General features: G+C 40.3%; 2 protein-coding genes and 1 long non-coding RNA gene across 12 annotated transcripts in view; 2 read left to right on the forward strand and 1 right to left on the reverse strand.

Annotated features, from left to right (window-relative positions):
• Positions 1-20,208, reverse strand: part of LOC110042214 (uncharacterized) — a 36,798-nt gene extending 16,590 nt beyond the window's left edge. For 2 of the 5 annotated variants that reach the window (XR_016208423.1, XR_016208422.1), the window contains exons 1-2: positions 18,953-19,914; positions 4,970-5,040 (exon numbers count right to left, since the gene is read on the reverse strand). This is a non-coding gene — a long non-coding RNA (uncharacterized LOC110042214). Of the gene's footprint in view, positions 1-4,969; positions 5,041-18,952 lie in introns of all 5 variants that reach the window. The other 3 variants (XR_016208421.1, XR_016208424.1, XR_016208420.1) reach the window with 3 other exon arrangements.
• LOC110042213 (uncharacterized) lies at positions 76-9,219 on the forward strand. 4 transcript variants are annotated; one of them, XM_020747564.2, is made up of 9 exons: positions 76-476; positions 630-699; positions 2,639-2,683; positions 4,175-4,192; positions 4,504-4,611; positions 5,107-5,205; positions 5,710-5,735; positions 6,111-6,162; positions 6,277-8,075. In XM_020747564.2, the coding sequence occupies exons 1-9, from the start codon at positions 195-197 to the stop codon at positions 6,639-6,641; spliced, it is 1,065 nt and encodes a 354-aa protein (XP_020603223.1). In that variant the 5' UTR covers positions 76-194; the 3' UTR covers positions 6,642-8,075. The 4 variants fall into 4 exon arrangements, with proteins under 4 accessions (XP_020603223.1, XP_020603222.1, XP_020603220.1 ...); XM_020747563.2 differs by having other exon boundaries at positions 77-476; positions 4,175-4,201; positions 7,841-9,219; XM_020747561.2 differs by having other exon boundaries at positions 77-476; positions 4,175-4,201.
• On the forward strand, positions 10,356-19,377 carry LOC110042212 (uncharacterized). 3 transcript variants are annotated; one of them, XM_020747559.2, is made up of 16 exons: positions 10,360-10,653; positions 10,762-10,816; positions 11,300-11,371; positions 12,111-12,182; positions 12,627-12,671; positions 13,133-13,195; positions 13,882-13,953; positions 14,043-14,114; positions 14,334-14,441; positions 14,599-14,661; positions 15,963-16,043; positions 16,817-16,842; positions 16,932-16,980; positions 17,618-17,986; positions 18,486-18,514; positions 18,932-19,377. In XM_020747559.2, the coding sequence occupies exons 1-16, from the start codon at positions 10,462-10,464 to the stop codon at positions 18,938-18,940; spliced, it is 1,377 nt and encodes a 458-aa protein (XP_020603218.2). In that variant the 5' UTR covers positions 10,360-10,461; the 3' UTR covers positions 18,941-19,377. The 3 variants fall into 3 exon arrangements, with proteins under 3 accessions (XP_089149693.1, XP_020603218.2, XP_089149695.1); XM_089293567.1 differs by lacking the exon at positions 18,932-19,377 and having other exon boundaries at positions 10,356-10,653; positions 18,486-18,904; XM_089293569.1 differs by lacking the exon at positions 13,882-13,953.
• Positions 20,209-21,375: the final 1,167 nt, after the last annotated feature.

Raw genomic sequence — 21,375 nt, forward strand, 5'->3', positions numbered from 1 at the left:
TCAATTTTTCTCTGGCTGTCAATCAGCTAGGCACATGCGCAAAGATGGCCTTGTTTTCCGAGAAAAGTCTATGAAATCTCAATGAAGCGTGGAAAATTTGAAGACAGTGCTTTGCGCCGGACTGCGGAGGCCGGCTATCAAAACAAAAGCATGAGTTTGGGACTAAGAGTTTCCTCGTAAAACACACTTAACCGATGGACCAACGGAGGAAAACATGTGCGCGTCGCACTTTTACCAACTTTGCGATTCTAACGGCTGCATTGTACATCATAATCGTGACGGTTTTAGTAGTAAATCTGCATCGTCTCGTGGTGTCGCAGTTTGCAAGAATTCAAACACTAGAAACTGTCGCAGACAAGCTGGCCGCGCGCGTTGACAAGTTGGAAAACAGCTTCACAGCTCAGAAGACGGATGAGGAATCTGTGGGTGAAACTGATGGCGTTTTGGAGGAAAAATCTGCCCGTCTGAAAAACAAGGTTAGCTGTTTTGACGGTGCAAACTAAGCAGAGGAGTTAAGCTTAATTGCGTATTCAAATATTGCGTCAATTTGCTTATCAATGTTCTAAGAACCGATGCATTCATTAGGAAGTAGGAACAATGGAGGATTGTTGTTTGCTTCTTTTTCGCAGCTCGCTTTATCCGATCTTCCTCAAGGGAGGAACAAAAGACAGTTTGAAGGCTACTGCCCCTGTTTACAAGGTAATCTTATTGGTGCCAAGAATAACACTCAATTGACAGGACACGGTTAAGAGATTCCAAAGACACAAATTTTAAAACAATTGGTTTACATCCAAAAAGATCCGCGTAGAACAGGTCAGGAGTAGGGTGAAATACAACTTGTCTGCGAGTGAAAGAATACAATTATCTCTACAGGGCAAAGAAAGATTTTAATGAATGCACTTTGGTCTTTTGAGTTTGTTTACTTCCGTGTTGGTGCCCATGAGTCGTGAATTTGTAAACTGATCAGTTTTTACAAGAACCGAAAAAATAAACATTCATTCGTCACTCGGTATCTTGAAACTGGACTCCAAGCGATTGTGGAAACAACTACAATACAACACAATAGCTCAAAACGTTTCTGCTATTTCGGTGTCAGTATAATTCGTGACCTTTAGTCGAGGCAATAATAACGTTGTCGCTGACATAACTCAACTTAAGATGTTTACTTTTGCGTACTTTTGTTTCTCGGTAACGATTGTTTTGGCCACATCAGTTCCAAATTATTCTTCTGTAGCTTAGAATCTCACCGGTATAAGAGTTTGGCGTAAATTAATAGATGCAACTAGATACAAGTAATTTGTTGACGTGCGAAACCCACAGTTCCAGCGGAAAAGGTGTCTGGCTGGGAAAGTGCGTGATAAACGTTCGAACAATACAGAAGAAAGTTCCAATTTTAAATACTTGATGACAGCTATAGCTTCCTGATGTGAAAAATGCTTGAGTATTTGACCTCAATAGGAACAGCTTAGGAACAAAAGGAGGAGAATGTCATGATATTTGATATCTAATGCGTATTGAAATCGAATTAACAAGTTTTAAGATTTGCATAGAATAGATGATTTGTCATTCGATCTCTGGTTTGCCGATATCGAGATTCAACCGATCATCAAAACTTCCAGCATTCTTGTTCAATTGCATTTTTTTACAGTCTGCAAGAATTTAATAGCGTTTCCGATCTGACTGTAGAAATTAAACGCACTATTCTGCTTTTACTCCAAAGTTTCTCATCCAAAACGACCAAATGATAAACACGTGCTGATTGCGTGACCGGCGAGTGACCTTCAAAACAATGACTCATGGACAAAGGACTGTTGAAATATAAGGATTCGCGGAACGAATGCCACACTGCAGTGCTTCTAGTGCTTAACGCTCGAACTAGTTAAGTTTTGTCTTTCATCACGATTAGAATTCTTTCATTTTGAATGAATCAAAATGCAAATGTTTTAAAAATGAGAGGCAACTACCATATCATATGCATGCTAAACAGAGTGTTTCTGACCAAAGGGATACCCTGTGAGAGAGAAATTTCCTTCTCTTTCTACTCAGTGAAGACAAAAGGAACCTCTCCTTGCAACCACTCGATCATGTTATCAGCCGCCATTCAATCCCAGAGATGAATAAATTAAGTTTTAACTGGTTTAAACTTACATAAATGTATTCATGACAGAATTAGGATTCAAAATGCTGTCCTTGGGCTGGTCAAGTAAGCATCAAAATTTTAAACGTCTGTTCAACGAAAAACTGGCAATGTTTGATTTCCGGCTGTTTGCACAGTGCCAGAAAATATTGCTTACATTACTTTACCTTTGCAAGCTACTCAGTGTGTCAAAGGAGCTGGATATGAGTGTTGACAGGCAGGTTATTACGTTTGAATTATCCAAAACAGTTTGTTTTTCAGCAGTTTATCCGCTTGAAAGGTCTTGTTTTTGTAATCTTGTTTTTGTGCAGTTTGGGTTGGATAAGAAAAGAAAAGTAAATGCTAAATTTTCCTAAGACCTTTGCAACATTTCTTGAGAAATTAACAACGGAAAAATTGGAATTCAAGTACTTCACCGTAAGAACCGTAAATTCAATTTCTAGCACTCTGACAATCTCTAATCTTGTACATAATTTTCATAATTTTTCATTTTCCTTGCAGGCCCTAAAGGAGAACCGGGCCCTCCAGGGCCGAAAGGAAATTCAGGTACATGACGTACTGCTTGGCTGATTATTAACTCTGCTAGTAATATAGCGCGCGGGCTCGTGTGTGTGTACGTTGACAACGCATTTACATGTCTCCTCTTCAAATAGTCAAGAATACGGGTAGTCTGTCTTTCGCTTAGTCCGTTCTGCGTGACACGAAAGAAAACCGCGAGAAAAAAATGGCTCGCGAAATCCTGGCGGTGAGAAGCGCTTCTCGTTCCCAGGATTTCGCGCGGCCATTTTTTCGTCGCGGTTTATTTACGGTCTCACTCGACGGGTTAAGCGAAAGAGGGAATACTCGTAGTCTACAAATAGTATTTCAAGGAGTTTTAAACTGAGTTTTTCAGCTCACACATGCACAAACTTTGTCGCTATAAGGTTTCTTTCACGATAGACTTTTTTTTTAAATACTGGGAATATCAGGTCATGGGCTCCTGGGAATATACATTTCCAATGTTCATCATTGCTTAATAGACCAATTTCGATATATTAAAATTCAGCCTAACACAATAGACCTCAGCACGAGGCTCTGGGGAAAAAACCCCACAAACTCTGTAGTTATTCCCCAGAGCTACGTACTGGGGTCTATTGTTTTAGGCTGAATTTTAATATATCGAAATTAGTCTATATAGAGCATCTTCACTCACGTGGCTAGCAGCCATGCAAATTATTGAATCAAAAGAAAGTGTTTACATAAGAAAAGAGTTCAACTCCCACAGGCTTGGCTAGGGACGGGAACATGGCCGCCGTTTCATTGTTTTCGGACACCAATATGGCTGCCGTGACGTCATGTGAAAGCACTCTATTCACAATGACGTCAATCTGTTGTGGGTCACGTGATATGACCGTATATTGTGGTGACGTCACGAACGTGGATCGTGTGGAAGTCGGAAACTTCGATAAACTGTCCGGCTCTTTAAGTTGTCGCTAGTACAGCTATGCAATGCGCTTAAGCAGGAAATGAAAATTTCACCGAGACATGTCGGAACTATCTTTAGCACGTGCATCTTCGAAAGGGAAGATTTTTTAATGAAGTTGATGAACGCAAACTCGATATGCTTGTTCCCCCCGGATACAAACGCACATAACATTATGTGTGAGCACAACGAGCGACTAGTGTAACTAGCGATGTTATTTGAAAAATAAGAAATTGTAGCTCTGGCGTGCAATAATGCTGAAATTCCCTTCCACACGTCATCAGGCTGGAGCTTATCAGGCCGGTTTCTGTAGCGTGAAGCGACTAGGAGTATTTCTACTCCCCCCTTGGATGGGATGCTAGTTCATCGCAGGGTTACCCCCCCCCCCCCAGCATTAAGTTCGCCGGTACCCATTTTTATACCAACAGTGAAACACATGTTTCCCAATAATCTACGTTTACGCCACCGAGGTTTTGATGAGATTCGGTGGCACAAGGCGTCCTTGATAATCGATATTCAGCAAACATATTTTATTCATGTAATTTTCTAACCCGTTTCTATTTCTTTTTTCGTAGGTCGGCGAGGTAAAAAAGGTAAACGAGGTTAGTTTGTTTTTTGTAAGGTAATGAGGCTTGAATTCTCGCCATTTTTTTCCTTGCCATACTTCCTCTGGCTAGATAGGTAAAGTTCAATTCTGAATTTATCAAACATATCATGTAGTTTGCCAGTCTATAAGAATTTAAGATTGTATCTGTTTAGCCTTTTTGGCTTGCTTAACGTAGTGCGTATGCTGTGGTTTGTTCAGTGATTGGCAGAGAATTAGCAAACCACAATGCAAAAAGAAACACATTTCTGGTGGTAATGGTGCTTTATGGTTAATCACCAACTGGCACCTTTTCCTCAGGGCACAATGGAGATCCAGGCCCTCCCGGCGAAAAAGGCGAAAAAGGCGAAAAAGGCGAAATAGGCTCTGTGGGCCCTCCAGGAATACAGGGACCCAAAGGAACAAAAGGTGAGCTTTCCACATAAGGTTATAAGGTGGTCATGTGACTGAACGTCACGTTTCAGAAATTGAAAGCAAACAGTCTCAAAACTCTCGAAAATTAACGCGAAACCGAAGGAAAAAAAAATAATCTTTTCATGTGAGCCTGTTACGATGCCGATTGGTTTTGGCTGTAGATTGTCAAAATTTTAGGCTGAAAATACATTTCGCTTACTTTGTTTAGTTTAACATGAACAAGGAATTTTATGAGCAAAAAATACAGAGCTAAGAAATCATGAGACACCAAAGTGAACATACTACTACTCTTGAAAGTCATTATAAAAGCAGGAAAACTGCCATTCCTAATAAATAACGTAAAGTCACTTACTTTAACTCAGTTTTACAATCCTGGTTGGAGTCCCCCTGACGTGGCATTTACTTCACTGCACGTTCTTCACGCTAGAATCAAACCAAGTAATACTTAAGTATTATGTCATGACTCTCTTTTTTATGTTTGTATTCCAGGAGACACTGGGCCCTCAGGTCCCGAAGGAGTAGGCGGTAAAAATGGCTCTCAGGGCCCCCCTGGCGTCAAGGGAGACATGGGAACCAAAGGCGACATAGGTAGGAACTTGCGCTTATATTAACCCTATTGCACCTGAAATTTCTTCGTTCGCAAGCCTAACAAGGGGGATGTGGGAAAGTGTCCCCCTTCGTGCAATATGAGGATTCAAAAACTGTTAACTAAGATTCTGCATGGAATCAATTGTTCGTAAAAGCTAAAAACTTACTAAACAGAAAATAAGGTTTGAAAACCGCCGGATTTTAGTTGGAAAAAGAAAACCCCTTGAAAACGTGAGTTACGAAAAGTTGCGAAGTTTAGTTTGAAATTAGCACGAACAGTTTGTGCCTCCCCGAGGCATGCGAACATTGTCAGAGAGCAATTGGCACTGGAAGGTAACAAAGTATCATTTTCAGATTGGGGAACTTATTCATATTTTATAAATGAATGTACAGTACAGAGCGGGAACATTAGCACAAGACAAAATAGGCAAAGACAGGACAGCAGTCATGGCACTGAAAGCTCTTATCTTGTTTGTTTTGTTTTTGTTTTGTTTTTTTTAATAGGACCTCCTGGGCCGCCCGGAGCGTCGGTGAGTAATCTACCGGCTGACTTTTGTACAAGTGTAGTGGTAAGGAATTAGCGCATAATTTTACAAGAAATCAGCGAAAAGCGTTACTATTGTAAAGACGGTTAGCCTTGGATCTGATCTCAGATAGGGCTCAGATATGAAACCCAGAAGGGTAAGGAAAAGATATTTGGCCTTGTAAAGAAGGATTCGAACCCACTGCCTTTGGAATTGGTGTTCCCTTTTCGTAATGGCGTTCGAGCTACGAGCAGTCGGAAATTGCCGGGCATAGATGGTAAAAGACATTGAATTTATAACGGTGACGATCATTCATTCATTCACACTGTATAATTACAAGGTCTTAACTTTTAACTAATATATTTTTTTATTGCCATCTAGATGAGTGAGAGCATCCACCTTGTTGGCGATGGACAAAAAATTCAAAACCCAAGTAATTTGCTTTTTTTTTTTTTATGGCATCCTTGAAATGACTTAGTCTTTCTGGTCGAGTAAAAACGTGCATGATTCGGAAACTAATCACTAATCAAGTGCAAATATTCGTCAGCAGGCTTCCACCGCATTACAAACTGGGCATTGAAGCACAGGGAGGGCAGCATCTTGTACCACTCACCAACCGGGCACATTGAGGTGAAGAGAAAGGGCTATTACTACATTTACAGCCAAATGTATTACTATGATGGCACCACCATACAGATGGGTCACAACACCTACATCAATCATGAAAAGGTCATGGAAAGTTCAGGGAGCGTTATTAGTGCCGAAAGGAAGTACAACACCAAGTATCATGGCGGAGTATTCTTACTTCAGGAAAATGACACCATCTCCGTTCATATTCCATACACTGTGCACTATTTCATGGATAGTGAGGGCAGCTTTTTCGGAGCCTTTTTGTTACACCATATCGATTAGATTAGATGATGGTCACACGCGGGAATTTAACCTCCTGAAAAGTTAAGGGGCTCCCTCCCTTGGTATATCCTTATGGGAGTACTGTAAATGACTTGTTACTCTTTTCGATCGTTCATTTAGACCAGACTTAAGGCTTCCACGGATGTTTTGCGATAAAGGTCGATGTCTCGTTTTAGGGAAAGGCTATCATAGAACATAGTCTTTTGCTTTAGGTTAGAATTATGTTGTTTAGGGTACTCAACTCCAACAACCGAACGCATTCTGTTTAGCGCCCTAACTCAAAAATAATATCTTAGAGCGATATTATCCTTGTAAGTATATTTGAAGGTTGTAACATTTCAAGGGTGACATGGTCGTACAGCACTATGATATCGGGTTGTCTGTAGTGGCAAGAGGACTTTTCTAGCTTTCTAAACGGTATAATACGTAGATAAACTGTTGATGTTTTAGGTGTCAAGTCAGTTGACGATGTTATGTCCAGTTGGCCTGTGGTCTCGATGCTGCCTGATCTGTGCTCCACGCCGTTTCCACGACACTTTACTGGCTCATTTCATTAATTTCATTCATTTATCTATCAAAAGCTTATGTCAAACACATCATGACCTATGATATTTTGTATCGTTGCTCATGAAATACCTGCTTTTCAAATTGTATTCAAAGCGTAGGGAAAATTTCCCCTGATGTTCTTGGTATTGTTGTTGTTGTTGTTGATCATGATAATGACGACGATGCAAATATCGAAAATAGCAGCGTACCGACCAATAGGATGCGAGCATTAACTGATAACAGAATGATAAGAGATGTGATTTATTTCTTGAAAAACAAATAGTTTTAGGATGAATTGTTTATGAATAGGCGATGGACTGTAGGCACATGACTGACTGTAAAACCTACAATGGGATTAAATGATTGGTTAATTAACTAATTCAATAGTCGTATGCACTGTATTTGACTAAATGATTGATTAACAGAGTGCAGACGGAAAACACTAGATTAACTTTCAATCAATTGCTAGGGTGAAATATTAAGCACACAATGTACTGTTTTCTGATTTTATTGGGGATAACCAATGCTGAGCGTGTTTTAGTGCCAACTTCACTCAGTGACTTTCCAATCCTGTCATGCCGTTGCTTTCAATCTGTGATCATAACTATTCGCAGCGAATTCCTCTCACCCAGAATGGGTTTGTTTCTTCACAGTAGCAAGACGTACAGTTAGGAACTGGCTTGTAAAGTACAGATCAGGCAGAATTCAACACCATAATGGCATTGTGCAAGTACAAATATCTGGATTTTACTACGTGTATTCCCAGATGTTCTACCATGACGGCACACCACTTCAAATGAGTCATCAGTTGTGCGTCAACTCAGACAAATTCTTGGAGAGTACATCTGCTGTTGTCAGTGAAGCTAGAAAATATAACACCAATTACAATGGCGGCGTAGTCTTGCTAAACGCGACGGATCGCATTTCTGTCCGAACTCCTTTCTCGACTCGTTATTACATGAATCCGAGTTCAAGTTATTTTGGCGCATTCCTGCTTCATCCTACAACACGTTGACCTTTCCTGTCCCGAAATTGAACGCATTGTCTTCTACGTTTGTTCTAGGAAGTTGGTGATATATCAAGGCTGCTACGTTCCGGCTAAGCTCGTCTCCCACCGACTACAGTTTTTCGTTATCCCTTGCCACCTTTCTGCCCGATCAATGCTGTAACAGGAAGTAACTTGTTGATCACTGTTGGGTTAAATACGTTTAAAGTGGTATTTAACTTCCTTAACACTGTTTGCAAGGCAAAATACCTCTTCACTTAGCAATTAACTGCTAGGAAACTGGCCGTGGTTGTAGGATCCTTGGACAGTTTAACCAAGACCAAAAAAAAAAAAAGATTTCTTGTTTGCGCAACTTTAGACCCTATTCATAAATGACTAGCACCGTGTCTTGCCCTTTAAACGCACGAGCCTCACACGTGCAGTTTTAATGCAAAATTTAATTTGCAGAGGACTGAGTGGCAAAAACATTTGTTCACGAAAACGAGGCTGAAAAAGGCAGAACTGTCTTTATCCGTGCATGCAAACACTGATATCAAACTCTGCAACGATTGGACCAAAACACTCGACCTGCCAAAGATGGCAAAAAAATTGAAGGAGATGGTAAAGTGTCGTTAATTGACTTGAAATCATAACCTTAAAAAAATATCATATGGCGGCCATTTATGAAGACAGGTCAGAGTTATAACACAGAGCATCTCTAGTTTAGCTTACATGAAGCCCTTTGGTATCCAAAGGTTGTAAGATAGCATTTACTAAATGTGAGTATTGCTGATTCGCGTTAGACGGACAGCTGCTGTGCAAGTTAACTTAGCCTTTTAGTTTGTTATATTGAAAAATGCTATTATTCAGGCTAATAACTTTAATGTCTTTCATTTGTGTTGTTAAAGTTAAATTTTATAGCCATTTAACAATAGATGTGTTTAAGTATCGCTAAATGTATAAAACTGTGTTGTAATATTTTAATTAATATGAATATAAGCTGTAACTTTTCCTTTGCTGCGATCGAAATAAAATTATTGTAGTGAACTGTCGGTGTCGGAATGGGGTTCTTCCGGATCATTAGAGATAAACATGGTAGAAAACTGGTAAAGTGGACATGAGTATGTATGGTCCAGAACGACATAAAACTAATCTGTACCTCACAATCAACCAGACAAAGACGGTGTTATAAGGTAGCGTTCAATTTGAGTAGCCAAAGCTTGGACTCGTGATCGACCGACAAACGAAAGCAACACTTATTAATTTACTAAATTCCCCTTTTCAAGATTTAGCACTGCTTTAAACGGAGTCACGCCAAGATTACGTTCGTTGACCACAATAGCTCTCATCCAATGGAGACAGTTCACGAGCTCATCACGGGGAACCATCTGGCTTGTCACGTGCAAACGTTTTGTGTGTCATCAGATCATACCGAGCAAAATTTGCCCCGATGATTCATTATGTGAAGAAACAAAATCTGAAAAAGTTACGGCAAAATTTTGAAGAGAAATAAGTAAAATTAATATCCAAAGTAGAAATCTTCACGAACATAAGCGATTGTTATTGCTCACTTAATGATGGACATCTTATCGTGGAAATCGTTTTTACGGCCTGATTTGCAGTACACCACCTTGAGAAGGTTTCACTGAGTGATGACGGAAGTTCTAGCCAAATAAAACCCTTCCGACTTTCATCATTCGGCAATATCAACTTCAACTTTTGAACACTAACTTTGATTTCGGACTTTCGGCTTTGGTTGTGGTACAAATACGATCATTATATCATATCAAGGTCAAAGTTTCTCCAAGGTACATGAAAATTGGACTTAGGAAACGTAGTCCTCAAACTGACGCCCAATTCGATGGCGACCTGAGTTTTCCATATCCTGTTAATTTTTGGTTTAAAATAAAATATCCCAGTTTTAAAAGTCAACAGTTCTCCTTCTTGATATGCCGGAATATCTGTTCTTATGTCCCATATCCCATTAATTTTCCCCCAAAATATCTTAGTGGTATCCCATAACTTTTTTACCTAAATATCTCGTATCTCGAAAAGCCCTAATAGGGCCTTTAAATTACAGATATATTCCATGTAGAAAGTAAAGTGGATCCGTTTGTAATTTCCCCCTATTTTCTTGGTAAACAATATCACGCCAATAACATTTGGCTTAGAGCCAGATGGGTTTTCATGTGACTTCATCCCGGTTTTCCGGGAATTTTCCCTCTCAGTTCGGTCATCATTGTCTGTTAAGCGGTCTGTTCTTGACGTTCTCGTCCTATCCCACCGGCCATGCAAGAAAAAGAAAAGCAAAGAGGAGGCCAACTTCTCCCTGTTTTACTTGTTTGCATGTTGTTAGCCTGCGCGGGTCTTGTGTTTGCTGTTTACACCCACAAAGAACTCTGCTGGCTGAAAACCCAAATCCGCGAACATGAGAAGCTTATCCAGACCTTACAACTCGGTAACAATGCGCGAGATATCCAGGTATGAGGTTTCTTTTCCGGTTTACAAGCGTCTGTGATTTTAAGAAAATTTCGGTATTGCCACGGACATACGAATTGTTTTTTAATGTCAGTTTTGTGTATGTTTCAGGGGTCAGAGGAAGTTCGTGTCCGGAGAAGCGCTCAAACTTCTTGTACTTGCGTCGGTTAGTGGCCCAGAATTTTTTGTATGGTAACAATTCTTATCCAGTTGACCTGTCTTAGGAGAGAGTTATGACGATTTCAGTTATCACATAACCAATTCTCGAAGAGTATATTTGCACCTTGTTCGCTGGAAATTCCCCTGGGTTTACTTCTAGCTACTTCTTATAACAATAATCTTCTGTAGCCTCCCACGCAGACGCTAAAGGGAGACGAGATTGCGTGACGAACCCAAGATTACAAGTAGCGTGACCAATAGCCTGCAGAACAGGCGGATTAGCGGGGCAGAGAGCGAAACGCTAGAGCGAAACGCGATACACGAGCGCCAAGCGCGAGACGATTGTTATCAATTTTTTTCGTCTGGCGCTTCGCGCTCGTTTATCGCGTCTCGCTCACTGCCCCGCTAATCCGCATGTTCTGCAGGCTACGTGACCCGGCCAGAGTAATTTCTTAATTTTGTTTCCGTTTTCCTCATCTTTGAATTCTAGGAGCCCCAGGAAGACCAGGCCGGAGGGGGAAGCCTGGAAAGCCCGGTCATGCTGGCCAACGAGGCCCTCCAGGTAAATGAATTCATAGCTTAAAGTTGTAAAGTTGTCCTGATTTACTGAAACAAACTGGTAGAACCAACATGATCAAAAATTGACCCTGAAGGAACAATTGACGCTTCTAGCATGGATTGACTGAATCACAGGATATTTTGCCAGGAACAGGGTCTTCTTCAAAAGACATCTTGGATTTGTCTTATAGGTCATGGAATACCGTTCTTAACCATCAAGATTTTTCATCACTATGAGTTAGGTTTTCTCAGGCCAATTGGTTAAAGAGAAGTCCAGGATTTAATTCAGCAACAGTTCTTATTTCCCAATGACTTTTCCTGAGGGAAGTGGTTGTGGTGTCAGAAGTGCGTTTTAAAAATATATTCTCCGCCATTTCAATCAGTTATCCAGTTGGCCCCGTCTCCCAGACACAGTGAGGTGTGAGGTAAATTTCCCACCGACCTCCAGTTACACACTGACCGAGGATGAAGACCTGTACGAGCGAAGGATTTGGGAGGAAGTGTTTTCTTCCTGGATAGCTTGAGTATTATAAGCCGTTCTGTATTCTTGAGGGAAAAAACTCAAGCCGGTGACGTCTTCATCCTCCGTTCTTTGTTTTCGTTTGTTTTTTTTTTCTTTTTTTTTCTTTCATAAAGCGCTCGTTGATGTCCTCCTCGAAATCACAGCGTGAAGACTGTGATGCTTTCATTTGACAATTGTTTTACTGCATCATCTCACTTGTTATTGTATCTCGGGCTTCTAGGATTCCCAGGGATGCGAGGCTTTCCGGGAATGTCAGGAGAACCCGGTCCTGTTGGTCCCCCGGGCCCTCCAGGTAATGACTTCACAGTTTGTAATGAAATTCATGAACAATAATAATCACAGCTGATGAAAGGTCTTCCCAGCCTCGTCAAGTTAATTCTAAACGATTATACCACGATTAAGGCCAATAATTGACCATAAATGTTTATCGATTTTGAATTTTTGCAAAAAACTTCCATTCGGTTCAGTTTTTTTGGCCTCTGAATTTTGCTAAAAGGTTTGTCTTTCAGTTACTTTTCTAGTTCATTTTCAACTTCAGATAATCAATCTACACTTCTTCTGCTACTTCCGTTGACTTTCGTATTTTCTGTATCTGCATTTTGCATTTTTATCTACTTCGTGTCTTGGTTGTCTTGAGCGCTTCCCGGCGGAATTGCATGGCCTAGTCTGTAGTTCTGTTTCACAGGATAATCTTGTCTCTGGTCTAATACTTCATTACTTCATCTTTCATTTGTAGGAGAAAGAGGCTTCCAAGGTCCTGTTGGTCCGCCTGGCCCTCCAGGTAATGACATAATAGTTTATAACAAAATTAATGAAAATAATCATCAAACGAATGTTCTAATCACAACTGGAAATATTCCTTCCGATATCCGTACCGTGTTTCATTGTCAAACGGACTTTCGTCTTGAAATTTATTTTCGGCTTCTTCTCAGCCCATAATTCTGGCATTAAATTGTGAGGTCAGTATCAACTCAACATAAGAATCACATTTACAAGAAAGGACAAACACGCGTATGCGCTGTTATTATTCCAGATAGCACCGAGTTGAGGGGTAAAGAGGCAGTCATTCCTCCCTTTAATCCTAGAAAGCATGCGGGAATATTCCCCTTATTATGATAAAGTGTTCTTTTTCTTTTCCTTTTCGCCATACAACGCTACTTGACAACCTTAATCCTTCTTTGATCAGCTTGTTTCTGTTTTTTAAATATTTGAATATGTTAGTGGGACGTCTTTGACTTGTAGGACGTGTACAAGGGACAAATAAACACAACTTGTTGGGAATTCAAGGAGAGCCCGGACCTCCAGGTGATGACCACGGCGGTAGCAAGTAGTAGGCTAACCAAGGCACTTGCCTCTGTCATTTTATCATTTTTGTTGTTTATAGTCACCATAAACACTCTAAATACCAAGGAAGAGAATTTATCCACGGACATTGCCATTGTCTGGCAACGGCCCTGATGATTTGATAGTTTACATTGAAATTAATATTTTGAGAATAATAGTTACACGATAATGGTTATCACAAAGAATAGACTGTCAAGCAGAGAGCTGATCGGATATTTCCTTGATTTATAAACAAACTCTTAGATTGCAAGAAAACGCGTGCTTGTACTGATTTATTTTTTCCAGGGTGAATTGTGCGGCGGGGTAGGAAGGGATTCCCGCGGGTTAAGTGCGATTCACCCATCCTCGATAGACCTCAGTAATCTGTATTCTTCACAGTCTACTGAAAATTCAAGCTCAAGACTTTTCCAACCACTGCACTGTTTATTACTTATTTATTCGTTTATTATTGTTTATTGGAGTCATTTAAGACTAAGGGCTTTGTACATTTTAATGATTAGTGTGATATCTTGCGATTTTACCGACTAAATGAAATGTAGATGAAGATTATCCTCACTGAAGTCGCTGAGTCTTTGGTGTTTTCATTTGATGATGTCTCATATTTAATGTTTTTTTTTATTATTATTTTATCTGCATGTGACTTCCAGGATTCCCAGGGGCACCAGGCTCGCAGGGAATGCCGGGGGAACCGGGTCCTGCTGGTCCCCCAGGCCCTCCAGGTAATGACTTATAGTTTACAGCGAAAATAAAGACGAAACAAAGAAACAAACATTCCGTTAAGTAATCATTTTTCATCAATGTAATTTAGGATTTCCAGGACCTGCTGGTATGCCTGGACCGCAAGGTGTCAAGGGAAATCGCGGTGACATTGGTGGTTCAGGTCAGATAGTCTTCAGTGTGTTACTGTATGTATCCAGTATTTTCAGAGATAAGAGGCAGACCGTATTCGCAGAAGTATTTTTTTTATATTTTGCAGATTCGCCATGGGGCAGGTGGGGGTACAAAAGAACACTAGGTCCCCTAAAAGTGTTACAGTGCTTTCATTTGATTAAATTGTCTAGGTTATAATATGTTTTTACTACGCATGTGCGATTTTCAGGAGTTGCAGGAACAACACGCAAACACAATTCGTTAGGATTACCCGGAGAACGCGGTCCTGCTGGCCCGCCCGGCCCGCCCGGCCAGCCCGGCCAGCCCGGCCCTCCAGGTAATGACTTAATAGTTTACAATGAAATGAATGAGAGTACTTCGCTAGAAAAACATTCTTCAGAAGTATATACAGTTGTTTCATTCTGGACATTTTCAAGCCATGTGATTACAATACAATTCACTAATCGATGATGTCTTCCATCAATGCGGTTTAGGTTATTCCGGACCTGCTGGTATGCCCGGGCCGCGAGGCTTCAAGGGAAGCCGTGGTTTTGATGGTAAGTTAGAAACTTTATTGTTTTTTTTCCTACTCTTTTCAGTGATATCTCCATTTCTATCTTTAGTGTATGGATCAGATCAGCGGTAGTAGGTTGTACGGGCAAACACTCAATATTAGCAATTGCCCTTGCGTGCATTACTAGTGGCCCGAGATTTGATTTAGTCGGAAGTCCTTAAAAATATCTGCTATGAGGAGAAACTAACGCTCACTGCAGTTGTGCGTTCAAATTTATTCTAAACCATTTCTCATTTGCGGTTAACATCATAGTGACAACTTTCAACACGCATTTAGGAGCATCTAAGTAGGGACAGAAACTCGTATATTTTTCAGCATATATTTTTTTCAACGTATATTTTACGACAATCTGAGGCATGCCGCAAACTTTGTTCTATATTTCATCACAATCGCTTGCGTAAACAAAAGGCAGAAGACTAATTTTAAGCTCAAAACTCTAACTGTACACGAAAAAAGGACCCGTGGGTGTATTTGTTTTCTCAGATTAGTATAAATCTACTGGGGTTCTATCACGAATGCCGTTCTCTGAATGGCTATCTATTAAACAATTAGATTATGAGCTCCAGATTTCTATCGTGCGATAGTGCGCCCGAGTCACTTATCACGCATAGAAATCGAGAGCGAATAATCTAATTGTTTTAGTATAAATCTACTAGTCGCTCAAAGTAAACTTTATCTAAATCCTCTTCACAGACACCTCGAAAACGCATCGAAGCGGTCGTCATTTTGTTAACAAGCGCACACTGCTACGCTACTCACTATCTATCACAGGATAGATAGTGAGTAGCGTAGCCAATCAGAGAACGGCATTCTTGATAGAACGCTAGTAGATTTATACTAGTCTGTTGTTGATAGTGAGGCAAGTAGCCTAGCAGTGTGCGCTTGTTAAAAAAAAAACTGGCGGCCATTTTTTTGCGTTTTTGAAGTGCCTATGAAGAGGATTTAGATAAAGTTTTGAACGATTAGTAGATTTACACTAAACAATCAGATTATTCGCCCTCGACTTCTATGCGTAATTGTTGACTCGGGCTACGTCCTCTTCAACTATCGCGCGACAGAGATCTCGAGCTCATAATCTATTTGTTGAATGGATGGGTAGGGTAGGAAGGGAGTCTTTACCTCCCCCGGATAGCTTGCAGTATTCCCATTTCCACTGGTGATCTCAATTTGAGTTGGTAACTTCTTCAGTCACTGTTTCTATGCTTGTCTGTGATTCCTATGGTGTTTTTATTGGATAATCCTGTCTCCGTTTTCATATGTTCTTATTGAATCTCGGACTTCCAGGACTCTCAGGACTCCCAGGGATACAAGGCCCACCGGGAATGCCCGGGGAACCCGGTCCTGTTGGTTCCCCGGGCCGTCCAGGTAATGACTTAATAATTTACAATGGCATTAATGGAAATAATAACACGTGAAAATATTTAGCATAACTGGAAAGGTTCCTCGGAAATCCGTTCAGTTGTTTTCTTCATCTTCAACTTCAACCTTTTCACTCTCAAGATCTGACCGTTAATTCTCCTTATTCACTACCATATTTTTAGTAAGGTGTTGCTGTTAATACCCTCGAATTTTCAACTGGAATCCACATTTTAAAAAGTTGGACATTCATACTCAGATTCAACTTTTGTATATTGTTTCGATGGGCGACTCAAACTATTGAACTTTTCGGACGTACTCTCAAAGGGTTCTTGTATTAAGGTGGCTCAAAACAATTTTTTTTCCCAGCACTTAGATTTTGATGGGTCGTTATAACCGCTCTTTATCAGTTGATGCTACAATCATGGTATCAAAAAACTGCCCAATCATTTGTGAACACGTTGTTATCACTTTCGTGACATAATAGGTTAACATAGCAACAGTATGACCTGCTAAAAACATCCTTGATTACAGCTTTAGGGCTTATAATTCAAAAGTCCCTAAAGCTGTAATTAAGGGTGTTTTTAGCAGGTTATACTGTTGCTACGGCGACCTATTTTGTCGCGAAAATGATAACAACGTGTTCACCAATGATTGGGCAGTTTTTTGATACCATGATTGTAGCATCAACTGATAAAGAGTGGCTATAATGACCCATCAAAATCCAAGCGTTGGAAACTGTTTTGAGCCACCTTAAGCTATGTTTACTTTTTTACTGATAGGAACAGCTGGCCTTCTTGGATCTGCGGTAAGTGTTACTCCAACTGATCAACTTGTCTGCCAACTACGTTTGACACAGTTTTATTTGTTCTCTGTTTGCCTTTTTTGATGTAACAGAGCCGTGACAGCATCCATCTCATTGGCAACGGACTGAAAATACGCCAAGGTAATGAAATGCTTGTTTGGAAACAGTATAAAGATACTCGGCGCCCATTTATGACTTAATTATTAATTACATTTGCTTTTCATTTAGCACATTATTTACGCACACCTTCTACCACACGCTTAATGCAATGAAACCCACTGTTCTCATTATAGTCTAGGTAAAAAATAAGAACCCGGCCATAAGAAAACTATTGGAAATTCGACAAGTCCTTTTGAAATATCCTTGTTTCGAACTGCGTTCATAAATAAATATCCAATAAGATAATATAGTCTGATTCTGTCAGCTGCGCTTTTACGCCAGTATTAGACGAAAAAAAAGCTTTTGAGTTCGAAAAGGCAAATGGCAGAACAGAAATTAGGTTCTATAATGAAGGAGCAAAGAAATGCGTTTCTTATTCACTAGAGTATAGTTCGCGACCGGAGGTCAACTCTCCAAGCTGCAGTTTGACCCTGTTCTATTCAGTTCTATGTAAGTTTGCCATGCAAAGTTTTTCTCTTCTCGATACCTAGTACATTAGTTAAGATGTCCCCAATTAGTAAGCTCCATGTAGCCACTCTCCAGACATAATTTAAGTTGTTGATTGATTGACTGATCACAGATAATGGTTTTAACTGACACCATGTGATCTTGTTGGCAGTTAACAGTCAACGCGTAAGCAACTGGACGCTGAAGCACAGGGAAGGCAGTATCCTGTACAACCCATCCAGCGGACACATACAGGTGAAGAAAGCCGGTTACTACTTCATATACAGTCAAATGTTTTACTACGATGGATCATCCACCTACATGGCTCACGCCACATTCATCAATGACGCCAAGGTCATGGGGAGTATCGGCAGTGTGATTGATTCAAAGAGGTTTCTGGACACCAAGTTTCATGGCGGGGTATTCTCACTTCGGGAAAACGACACCATCTCCGTTCACGTCTCATACCATAGTACGTATTACATGACTTTTGGGGAAAGCTTTTTTGGCGCGTTTTGGATCGGAGGTCCGGGAACACCAGGTAAACAGATGAAAAAAAATTAATGCTGCTTGAAGACGTTATTGAATAAGACTGGAACTGGAACAACCGGACGACAACTCAAACCTCTCAACTTTGCTAAATTTGCATCACTTGACGAAAATTCCTAGAATTGACTGACTGACTAACTGACAGACTGTCTGTCCCATGGTTTGGGTGACTGAGTGACAGATTGACTGACTGACTGATCGATTTGAAATCTGGAGGGCCCTGGTTTAAGTCCTCCACCCTACCGCTATCTGGGTTTGTTCTCGGTAGTCCCGAGTTCAACTCCTCGACCGCGTTGTGTAAATAACCAACTGGTCAGCCTCCAACCAGTTGGGATTTTTAACAGTTTATGTTCTAAATGCAGTATTTGTTTAATTATCCCCAATTAGCACAATAGTGCTAGATACACTTGACACTTGAAATTATTTCCTTCTTTTTTAATTACTTTATTTATGCTTACTATTTTCAACTGTGCATTTCTTCAATGTTTCAGACTCCAACAAAGCGATACCCCCGATATCGGTAAGAGACCCTTTTTTATTTAAAAAATATATTTTTCGAAGTAAGCAGCATTGGCAAGAGGTTTCAGCGCTTGCCTTGTAATCCGGACGTCTAGCGTTGTAGTCCTCAACTCTGTTATTAGCTAAGTCCCAAGTTCAACCGTCCTCGGTCATGCTTTGAAAATACTGAACTGGTCAGACTCCTGCCAGTTGTTGTTCATGTTGCGTTCTTTCGAGAGATTTCTTTACTCTGTTTGAGTGAGCATTGCATGGAACACAGCCAGCCAGTCAGCCAGTCAGTCAGTCAGTAGGTTTTTAGGGTAATTGGTTTCTGTGATATGTTATTTATTAGTCTCTCTATTTACTGTTTTAAGAACCGTTGAGGTATGCAGCCTCAGAAAAACCAATTAGCTTCATATTCTTATCGATGTGCTCGTAGGGTTCGTGATCTAGACCTCACCTTACTGCATCCTGGTACATCACGCTGATTGGTTCACAAGTAACAGAAGAAACGATGTCCCGGATGATGAAGACTTCACTGAAAATAGAAATAATGTTAGTTAGAAAACTGAAAGAATTCATTAGGTCCTAGTCGTAAGAATATTATAATAACAGAAAGTTTATAAGATATGTTTTATATTTCTTCATTCAAACGTCATTTTATTAGCCTTTTTTGTTTTTTGTTTTACTAGTTGAATCTAATTTTTTAAATCCCAGATAATCGTAGATGATATGTTACTGTTTAATTTGAGTCCCTATATCCTATCATGTGTCGAAACTTGTAGAATTGCTCGTTCATTTGTCGCAACTGACGTTTGTAAGTGTTTAATTAAGGGCGCCTTTTTCTTATTTTTTTAAACGTAATAAAAAAATCGTTACGTTTGATTGATTTTTGTATGGTTTCTGTAATCGATAGCTTTTTAATAAGATCTGGATTAGCCCCATACCTGAAGGGCCACGGTTTTTCTGCTGGGGTTCCTTCTATCTACCTTCTGAAGAACGACTAAGCCCGAAAAGTTTAGATTACCAGCGAATATTTGACACTTTTAAGCGCCTTTGGAGCCTTATGTCTAATTTATCGGCAGCGTCACGCATCTTATGAGTTTTTTGCTTATTCCTACTGAATTTGTTCTTCTATTAACCACTGGTTGAAGATGCTTAAAGACGCAAGAGATTCCTTTTGCAATTGTCGCTCAGGGTAAATCTTGTTACTAGGGAGTAAGGATTTTAAGAAGTCCACGCGACTTTTCTGGGAGTATCCCCCCCGGGTCCGTCTCAAACTAGTTTTAGATCATTTCTGGCTCCAGAAGTCCCAGGAAAATCTAAAAATAGCCAATCCAGTGACGCGAATTTTAATCGCGTGGGTAGCTTTAGCGGCTTCACGCGAATTTTCGTCCACGCAACGCGCGTCGAGGTAACATTGACCGAGGGGGAACTGAATACAATATCGAAATATGACTGGAGAGGGATTATAATACCAGTTACCTTGGGAATAAGACCTAGACGGGAATAAACTTTCTTGCCCGTCACTTTCTTTTGAGAATGCTTAATGTTAAAACGAACCAAATGCAGCTTCATCTTATTTACGCCACTACTGAGTCGACAGGAAGAGTCGTCAAATTGACACTAAATCTGCGGCAGCGAGAAGCGTTACCGACCTTCTTGCGTTTACGTTAACTTCATGCTACATCCCTCCAGCCTTATGCTGTAAAATTTTGACATTTGCGCACAACGTCCGTCCAAGGACTGAGGAGAAACGCGGCCACATTATTCGACAACGACTTCTTACTCAGTCTGGTTTTGTAATGATTGTCATTGAAGATTCAAAAATCGCTCATGTTTTCTAAAAATGTTTCCTCTAGAATTGACACAAGTGAAGAAAAATGGCGTCGTTAGCTCCTTTCCGTGGACATTTAAGGAGCGCATTCAGTCTGAACGTACAACATCGTCTTACTTGTTTAAACCATATACCTCATTGTTACAAAAAAGAAAGAGTGTTATATGTTTGCCAAATTCAGTCTAAGTAAAGCTTGGAGATTTTTTGCATAATTAGATCCCCAGCACTACTAAAGACATCGAAGCACCCCGCACCTTCACCACGTATATACATTATATTCTTGTGTGTATATTATTCGAATCTCAACGTTACTCAACAGAATCGAAAAGCGCTTCACAGACTTAGTCACAGGCTTAGTGAGCCTATATTAAGGGTGGTAGAAGGGGGGGGGGGGAGGGGGGAGTCAAGATCACGTTTCACGGAAAATGAATTGGTCCTTTCACAATAATAAATGATAAAATCCACATTTCGCGTTTCACGATAATAAATTGCAATAAAACATTTCGTAAAAGCATATTAAAAGTTTGTTGACGACGTTTCGACGTTTGGCTAATGTCATTATCACGTCAAAGAGTGCATGATAAAAAATGTTTAAATACTAAAAAGACAATAGGTGATAGAATGTCCTTTTAAACAAAGAGTTTTGCGCGAATGGAATCAGTCTGCGTTTTGAGACTAGGATTGCGCTCCTTGATGAAAAGCATCTCGTAGACAAGACAATCCAATTTTCCTTGGCACTTTTTCAGAAGGCGTAATTGGCTTTCTTTGAGGAGGCTTGTATCCCCATGGTCTGTCGAAAAGTGTTTACCGCTCACACAGTCTATATGTTCAACAATACGTTGGTGAAGGTGTCGAGCTACAAAGCCGACATAATCTGAATCACACAGATCACATGTAGAGGAGGAAACAACGCATTGTTGATTTACGATTGTTTACGACGTCTTGTTCCAATTTTCGGCTGATAAATACGGGTTGTAATGTAGTACCAATCTTGTGATTGAGATCACGCATTTGCCTTTTAACTGCGTTTGCTGTTTGATCTTTGA

The sequence above is a fragment of the Orbicella faveolata genome, unplaced genomic scaffold (assembly GCF_042242905.1).
Source record: "Orbicella faveolata isolate gen_17 unplaced genomic scaffold, um_ofav_v1 contig_25, whole genome shotgun sequence".
Classification (NCBI taxonomy): Eukaryota; Metazoa; Cnidaria; class Anthozoa; order Scleractinia; family Merulinidae; genus Orbicella; species Orbicella faveolata.

Excerpts from the sequence above, each read along its gene's own strand:
- LOC110042213 (XM_020747561.2), top strand. The coding sequence starts at position 195 with ATGGACCAACGGAGGAAAACATGTGCGCGTCGCACTTTTACCAACTTT. Across the intron at positions 477-629 it reads CTGCCCGTCTGAAAAACAAG|CTCGCTTTATCCGATCTTCC; the intron begins GTTAGCTGTTTT and ends TCTTTTTCGCAG. Across the intron at positions 5,736-6,110 it reads CTGGGCCGCCCGGAGCGTCG|ATGAGTGAGAGCATCCACCT; the intron begins GTGAGTAATCTA and ends ATTGCCATCTAG.
- LOC110042212 (XM_089293567.1), top strand. The coding sequence starts at position 10,462 with ATGCAAGAAAAAGAAAAGCAAAGAGGAGGCCAACTTCTCCCTGTTTTA. Across the intron at positions 13,196-13,881 it reads AGGAGAGCCCGGACCTCCAG|GATTCCCAGGGGCACCAGGC; the intron begins GTGATGACCACG and ends TGTGACTTCCAG. Across the intron at positions 16,981-17,617 it reads CGGACTGAAAATACGCCAAG|TTAACAGTCAACGCGTAAGC; the intron begins GTAATGAAATGC and ends TCTTGTTGGCAG.